At 66.3% G+C, this 8,263-nt stretch overlaps 1 protein-coding gene across 1 annotated transcript; it reads left to right on the top strand.

The window, feature by feature from the left end:
• Positions 1 to 3,846: 3,846 nt before the first annotated feature.
• On the top strand, positions 3,847 to 7,291 carry ZBTB42 (zinc finger and BTB domain containing 42). The gene has a single exon (XM_040641318.1). The coding sequence runs from the start codon at positions 3,847 to 3,849 to the stop codon at positions 5,092 to 5,094; it is 1,248 nt and encodes a 415-aa protein (XP_040497252.1). The 3' UTR covers positions 5,095 to 7,291.
• The last annotated feature ends 972 nt before the right edge of the window (positions 7,292 to 8,263 follow it).

The raw sequence follows: 8,263 nt of genomic DNA, 5'->3' as shown, positions 1-8,263 counted from the left end.
GAAAGGGGTCCATACTCACCCCCATCTTGGCCGGGCAGGGCTACGGAGAAGGCCCAGGATAAGAAGACAATGGGGTGGGTGGTGTTGGGCGGCCCCGGGGGGTCTGGGAGGTCGCCCTCTCATGGAAGATGTGGCGGCTCCCCTGGGCCTCCTTGGAGCCCCCTGGCCGTCCGAGGGAAGGCATCTTGGCCAGGAGGCTGCATCACGGTGGTCCAAAACCTCCGGCTGATGGGCCGCTGGCCTGTCTCCAGGAGGCCTCCCTGCCTGCTCTGCATGGAACTCTCATGCCCGCCAAGTGTCTGAGACGTGCCGTGAGCCCCACGCCCCGTCCGCAGCACCCGGAGCATCCGCATCCGTCTGAGCCTGCGCTGACACCAGAGCAGCCCCGCAGGCTGGGCCAACCCTCTCCTCCTCTGGCCTCCGGGACGGAAGGCAGAGCTGCTACCCTCAAAAACACCCCCTCTGCACCTCAGCTGGAGTGGCATGATGGGGACCCGGTCCTGTCAGCCCACCCTGGCCAATGCTGGGCTGCTGGGAGCCCCTTGGCCAGAGGCTTCCGCCACACACCGCCGTAGCCATCTTGAGGGTGGCCGCTGGCCCCCCCGCCCCTCCCCCCAGCTCAGGGGCCTCGGGCCCTGTCGCCTTCTGCAGCTGCCAGCCATCGGGCAGGACGTGCCGGCCGCTGGGGCTCCACAGCAGCTGCAGGGCGGGGCCCGGGGCAGCTCCCAGGCCAGGTGGCCGCCCGCGCAGCTGCGTCCAGCAAGGCTCTGCCTGCACTGCAGCCTCCTGTCGCCCAGAGCCCGAGACCTCATTGGGCCAGAGAGGGGGGCGGGGGGGGGGAGCGGCTCCCAAGTGCCATCCCGGGGCTTCGGACAGTCCCTCCAGGGGAGTGGGCATGGGTCAGGGGCACTTAACTCATGCCTTCCCGCCTGAGAGGCGAGGGGGCCCCTCTCCCAGCGGCGAAGTCCCCCCTCCTCCTCCAGCCCATCCCTACCTGGGCTGGACTCCCAGGCTCCCGCAGGCGGTGTCCTAACCCGCTGTGGCCCCTCTCCACGCCCCGCAGCCTCCGTCGGGGCCCCAAGGAGCGCCTTGTCCCACTAGTCAGGCAGGGCAGACCAGGACACTGCCCGCCCCAGGGCCTCACTCTGGCCTGCCTGGGGAGCTGTCCGCCCAGAGCGCCAGGATGGCCGGCCTCCCTCCCTGCCCCTGTGGCCTCGGGGGCCCAACCTGGGGAAGCAGTGCTGGACAGGTAGGCGCCACGAAGCAGTCAGGATTTGGTTAGACATCTCTCGCAGAAGCCACTGCATTCACTCTAGAGACATGTACTGAACCCCCATTTTGTGCCTAGCCAACTTCTTAGGATCAAGAAGACAGCGGGAAAGCCATGAGGTAGCGTGGTCTCGGGCCCTGGGGAGTGCTCTGGAGAAGGTTCAGGCTGAGAAAGGAGAAAGTGGGCCTGGGGGGCTCTTAGCTGGGGTGGTCAGCGAAAACCACTGTCAGGGGGAGCCCAGGGAACAAAGGCAGAAATGGGGGAGGAGCCAGGGAAGGGCTCTCTGGGGGAACACACTGGGAACCCCAGGGCTCTAAGTTAACCTCCCACTTTGCAGATGAGGATTTCAAGGTTCAAGGAGGTCAAGCCTTGTGCCTGAGGTTGGGAGGGGGCAGCAGACAGGCTGTAAGCCAGACAAGACCCCAGGGGGCCACCCATCAGGGTTCATTCTGACTTGACTTGAAATCGGCTCCTTCTTCTGGGGGCCTGGGCAAGGGGGTGCCAGGAGGGTGGCTGGCCCTCCTTGAGGCTGGGGCAGGGGTGGGGGGGAGTGGACGGACCTCAGGAGCCAGGGCAGTCTCCGTGGCTGAGTTCCGTGCGAGTTCAGGGTTCCGAGGGTGCTGGCCAGATTTGGGAAAGAAAAATGCAGAATGTCCAATCAGATGTGAACTTCAAATGAACAAGGAATAATGTTTTAGTATAAAAATGTGGCTTTCCTTCCCACAGACTTGAGATACCAGCTGTGCTGGGCCCCTCCCCAAGTCTCCAACCTGAGGATTTGACTAGGACCCCTGGGTAGCTTGCACCCCCACCATCCTACAGGGGCCTCTCTCTCCTCCTGAGGAGCTCGGCTGGAGGCTTCCCCACTCCTCCTGCAGCCTGGGTCCCACCCAGTGTAATCCAGCTCCTCTGCCAGCACCTCCTCCACCCCTCTTGTCCAGGCCTCCTTCCCACCTGCCCCCCACCCCTGGCTGGGGCATCCATCTCTGGGGCTGCAGGCCGGTGCAGGTGGGAATTCAGGAGGATTTCAGGATTCAAATCCTGATTCTGGGACTTAAGCCCTGCTATATGGCCTGCTGTGTGGCTGTGGGCCCTTCCCTCCCTAACTGCCCGCCTGCGCCCAGCAAACAGGTGTAATAATGAGAGCATCTAGCTAGCTGGGTTGCTCGGAGGGGGTGCCGAGCACTGGTCAGTGCCTTGACCCTGCTGCATCAAGGGCAGCCCCTTAGATCATTGCCCTGGGAAGAGACTGCCAGCCAATAGTACCCCCCACCCCTGGGGCCCCAACTTCTCCAAAATCATCGCTTTCTGTTTCACTCAGGTTACTTCCTTCTGCCGGCAGACCTAGGTGTACCCTGACACCGTTGGGGTGCTCTTGCACCTTGCCCCCAGGATCCGCAGGGTCTCTCCCTCCCTAAACACATTTCCGCCTGCACTGGACTCTGGGGTGCTTGGGCCTATCCGCCAGGTTTGCAGAAACATGTCCTGTCCCTGGGGCTCTGGGACACACAGGTCAGGAAGCCTGGCCCCCTCAGAGGTGGTACTAGCCTCCGCGGACAGGGTGGGAGTCCCCTGTTCCGGACTCTGCCCTGGAGATCCTGCTTAAGCATTTGTCAGAAGGTACCAGCCAAATTAACTCCAATTCAAAATGAGCCTTTCCACGAAGAAGGGGGTGTCATCGTTTCAAAATTTACGACTATCTCCATGTGTCCCCTCCTTCCTCCCACGGCCAGCGCTCCGCGAAGTGCGTCCTCGGAAGGGGTTCCTTAGCAGAGGGGCGCAGTTGGGACCCCGTGGGTGGCGAGGGGGTAGACACCCAGGCCCAGGCGGCAAATATCGCGAGAGAGCCCCCTCCCCCGCCGCGCCCCTCATCCCCTCCCACCCCGGTGCCCCAGCTGGCGGCTCGCCGGGCCCGGCAGGGCGAGGCGCGGCGGGCCGGGAAGGGGCGGCGAGGGTGACCTCAGCGGTTCCGCCGCTCCGGGAAGTCGCCTCGGCCCGCCCCCTCCAGCCCCCGCCCCGAGTTTCGCTCTCTCCGGGGCGGGGCGAGCGGCGGGCGCTGTCTGGCCGGCCAAGTTGGAGCGCGCCCCGCCCGGCGCCCTCCCGTCCCGCGCCCTCCCCGCCGGGGCGCGCTGCCCGGAGCCCCGCGCACCGGGGCCGCACCGGGGAGGGCGGGCGGCGGCCGGAGAGCCGCGCGGGGCGGCGGAGGTGAGCGCGGGGCGGGCGCCGGCCTGCCTGCCCGCCCGCCGGCCCGCTCCCGCGGCCGCGCTGCCATAAATGGGGCCCTCGGCGGCGGCGGCGGCGGGGCGGCGGCGGCGGCGGCGGCGGCGGAGGCCGGGCGGCGGCCGGGCGGCGACGCGGGCGTCGGGGGACGCGGCGGGCGGCACCCCGGAGTGAAGTTCAGGGGCGGCCCGGCGGGGACGCGCGCAGGTTCGCGCTCCGGGACCCGCCCCGCGGCCAGCAGCTTCTGTTTACTTTCGATCGAGTTTTTCCTGCTCCGGGGCAGGTGCCGGGGGCGGCCGCGGCGGGCGGGCGGGCGGGCGGGCGCCCCGTCTGCGCCCGCCGAGGCCCGCGGCGGCATGGAGTTCCCGGAGCACGGCGCTCGGCTGTTGGGCCGCCTGCGGCAGCAGCGCGAACAGGGCTTCCTGTGCGACTGCACGGTGCTGGTGGGCGCCGCGCGCTTCCCGGCCCACCGCGCAGTGCTGGCCGCGTGCAGCGTCTACTTCCATCTCTTCTACAGGGACCGGCCCGCGGGCAGCCGCGACGCGGTGCGGCTCAACGGCGACGTGGTCACGGCGCCCGCCTTCGGCCGCCTGCTGGACTTCATGTATGAGGGCCGCCTGGACCTGCGCAGCCTGCCGGTGGAGGACGTCCTGGCCGCCGCCAGCTACCTGCACATGTACGACGTCGTCAAGGTCTGCAAGGGCAGGCTCAGGGACAAGGGCCGCGCGCTGCACCGGGGGACCCCCGCAGCCCGGGCAGATCCTCCGGGCCAGCCCCCGCGACCCCAGCCCGCCCGGTCCCCGGAGCTCTGCCCCGCCGCCCAGAAGGCCAGGCTGCCCCGGCCTGGGGTCTGCCCCCTCCCTCCGCGCGCACCCGGGCCCCCTCCCTGGCAGGCCCCAGGAGACTCAGACCGGGCCTTGGACCTGTCACTGAAGCCGAGCCCCAGGCGGGAGCCAGTCCATCCACCCTGTGCCCTTCAGACAACCCCCTGCAGCCAGATGCCACAGGGCGTCCAGCCACTGGTGAAGGACTCCCGGGACTCGGGATCGGAACCAGAGGATAGCGGCGGCCCTCGCAGCCCCCACAGCACTCTGCAGCCCCCCTGTGTTCCTGCAGCCAGGCCCCGGGCAGTGGGCTTGGAGCCACTGCGGGGCGGCGGGGCGGGCGGCGGGGAGCTGGAGCCGGATGCAGAGCGCGGGGCTGGCGGGGACCTCTGCGTCTGCCCGCTGTGCAGCAAGCTGTTCCCCGGCGCCCACGTGCTGCAGCTGCACCTCAGCGCCCACTTCCGCGACCGGGACGGCGCCCGGGCGCGGCTGTCGCCCGAAGGCACCGTGCCCACCTGCCCGCTCTGCGGGAAGACCTTCTCCTGCACATACACACTGAAGAGGCACGAGCGCACGCACTCCGGCGAGAAGCCCTACACGTGCGTGCAGTGTGGCAAGAGCTTCCAGTACTCGCACAACCTGAGCCGCCACGCCGTGGTGCACACGCGGGAGAAGCCGCACGCCTGCCGCTGGTGTGAGCGCCGCTTCACACAGTCCGGGGACCTCTACCGCCACGTCCGAAAATTCCACTGTGGCCTGGTCAAGTCCCTGCTGGTGTGACATGCCCTTGTGGGGCGTGGGAGGGTGGGGAGGGACGCCCCCAGGGGGGCACTGGGATGGAGCGTGAGGGATGGGAGCTGGGGGAGGTGGGAGAGCCCCTGTGCTACAGCTCCCATCAGAAAGGCCACTGCTGCCCCCGGACCGCAGCCTCAGACTCCTGGTGACTCAGCGGGGCTCGGGCCGCCCTCTTCCACGCCTGGCTCCCTCCCCCCACCCTCCAGCTGACTCCTGCCCCCAGCTGCGCCCTGACCTTGAACACTATCTTCCTCTCCATCCCGTGTGTCCGCTCCAGGGGGTGTCCCACGGGCCCTGAGCTCCAGCCCAGCCTCCGTTGCTCCAGGACGCACTTCTGTCCTCCCAGCGGGGGCTTTCCTGACCACCTCACTGACTCACTCAGGCTTACCCTCGTGAGCCTGGCACCATGCTTGCTAGAGAATGCACACATCACAGAAATTGTCAGTGTGTCCCAAAAAGGGCGTGGGGGGGGAACAGGCCCCTCCTGGTGGGTGGCAGCAGGAGCCTTCTCGGGAGGCCTGGGCACAGGGAGTGCAGGCAGGGGACGTCAGGGCACAGCTGGCGTGGCTGGGCCGTGGAAGCAGAACCAGCCAGACGCTGAGGGGCTCCTGAGTTCCAGGTGCTGGGACGGGAGGAGGGTTCTCCAGAGCTTGTGATCCTGCCCACACTGTAACTCGGTGGAGAGAGGACTGTCTTCAGATGCAGAGAGAGCCTCCCTGAGGTTGCCAGATGTCTACCCACGGGCGATGGGCCGTGCTGCTTCCCTGCCCGAGCACGGGGGTCCAGGATGCCTCTGAGCTTCCCTTGGGCGGGGCCAGAAGGGGCCTCGAGTATCGCAGGCTGCTACTGGGCTGCTGTGGGCCTCACTCTGAGGTCACTGGTTTGCCTGCGCGGGGTCTCCCTGGAGCAGCCGGTCATTTCCAGAGCACTGAGCTGGGGGCCAGAAGCTGCTCTCTACTAGGGGCAGTGTTTGCAGCCTGGCCCTTCCCTCCCGTGGGGCCTGGGTGGAAGCTCCCATCGAACAGGGAGGGGACAAGCCCCTGCTGAGCTGGGGTCACAGCCCCCACTGTCACCCACAGCTGCTAGACCCTGAAAGACCTCTGCATTTGTGGTGGGTGGGGGTCACCCAGCAGCTCTCGCTGTCAGAATCTCCATGATTATCGCAAGGGGACAGGGCAGGCGGGGGCTTGCGCCAGCTTCTGGGGGTCCGGCAGGCGGCAGAGCCCGCTGGACTCCTGGTATCCACCGACTGGACGCCCTGAGGACAGGGTCTAGCCAAGCTTAAGTTATGTTCTCATCTCCTGGCAACACTTGATGTCGTATTTATTTGTCTGCCTGGTCTGGAGTGAAATGACCAGTGGCCTTCACAAGCAGGTGGACAGAAGGGGCTGTGTCCCCAAATGCCCTCCCCTCTCCCGCTGTGCGGGCAGCCCACCTTTCGGAGCAGGGCCTCTCCTGGTGCTTGGGCTCTGAGGCCCTGGCCTGGCTGCAAACCAGAGAGCGCGCTGGGGAAGGGGACCCCCTGCTTGTGATCATCCTGGCTCTGGGCCCCACACCCCTGGAAGGGCTACCTCACACTCCGTGTCATGTCCTCCATGATCAGGTTTCCGTGTGTGTGTGTGTGTGTGTGTGTGTGTGTGTGTGTCCCCAGCACATGGCGAGGCCGAGCCATGCCCACAGCCCCAGCAGGCGGCAGGGAAGTATGGCAGCCACCCTGGTTTTCCCCAGGGGTTCCATGGGGAAGAAACTTACTTTCCTGTCCTGACTTATCAACACTGGATTCATTGTCTTCAGCAAACAGTTACTGTGAAGTTGATGTAAAGAGAAGTGGTTAGTTTTTAATTTGATGACCAGTACAGTTCAGACGAAATCTGCGTACATTTAAGACACAGATTGTGTGGGACTGTGTCGTACAGGCGCGTGGAGATGCCGTCTGAGGGCAGCTTGCCGTGAGCGGTCCTCCCGGGCCAATTCCGCCTCCTCCCCACGTCTCAGGCTGCTGTGCCCCTGGGGCCGGCAGCTCCCCGTGGCCCGGAGGAGAGAGTTTTGTGCTTAGCATCTGGCGGGAGGTTTTGCTTGCACGCACCCGCCTGCCATGACAGTGTGGAAACCAGAGCTGTCTTCCTGTGTTCCCGTCATCGTCTCAATGCTGACCGTGCTAATAAAGTCTGCCCCAGGTGGAGACGGCCAGGATTATTCCTGGGGACGGGAGTGTGTGCGTCTCCAAGTGTGTGCGGGAAGCATGGGCACTGCTGGTCCAGCCGCTGGGGGCAGAAGAGCCCCGAGGGCAGGGGAGGGTCCCAGGTGGGCAGCGGCCACTCTGAGGTCCCTGTCTCAGATGGCATCCCCTGCTGTGCCCTGTGGGGGGGTGCGGGCTAGGGCAGGGCTATGGACAGGTGGCACACCCTCTTTCCTCAGGCTGCCCTCCCTGCCCTAGGGGGTGGGGGGCAGGATGCAGGCTGGGACCTGGTGAGGGACTCTGGTCTTTCGTACAGGGGGCAGTGGGGGGACCTGCTGAGCAGCCACAGGCCCTCGAGCTCGGATCTGAGGCCTCCTGACCCTCTGGTCTTGGGTCCTCCTGTCCACCCGCCTTCCAGAGGCAACAACTCCTCTGCCCCCCCCCCCGCCACATACCCTTTGACTTTTTCCTTCCCACCACAACTCATATGTAGCCCACCTCCCTCAGGGTGGGACTGGGCCCTCGGAGGCCAGGATTTGGGAGAGAGGCGAGCAAGGCTTGGAGGGGATGTGTCCCTCCTGGCCCCACCCTTACCCTGTGGGGCCCTCCCTGACCTCTAGAGAGCCCAGGTGGGGTAAAACTGGGCAGGCCTGGCCCCATGGGGGTTCTAGAGCCCTGAACCAGATCAGGCTGATAGCAGAGGTGGCAGGTGGGCGTGGGTAGGCGTCCCAGCCCCTGCTCAGCCCTCGCATGGGGACGCGAAGCTGGGGCCCTCTGAGCGCTCCCTTGAATTGTACCTTTCTCACCAGGCCTGGGGCAGAAGAGCAGACAGCCTCACGTGTGTGTCCCAAGCCTAGTTCTGGCCAAAGTGTCCTCCAAGAGGAGCCAAAGCCAACCCAAGGGCAGCGCAGGGGATCCGTACTTGCCAGGGGTCCCCAAGGGTGGTGCCGAGCTGAGCTGGTGCTGAAAAGGTGC

Source organism: Ursus maritimus, unplaced genomic scaffold (genome assembly GCF_017311325.1).
Source record: "Ursus maritimus isolate PB19 unplaced genomic scaffold, ASM1731132v1 scaffold_25, whole genome shotgun sequence".
Taxonomy (NCBI): Eukaryota; Metazoa; Chordata; class Mammalia; order Carnivora; family Ursidae; genus Ursus; species Ursus maritimus.
This window is presented reverse-complemented; position numbering and strand designations above follow the sequence as displayed.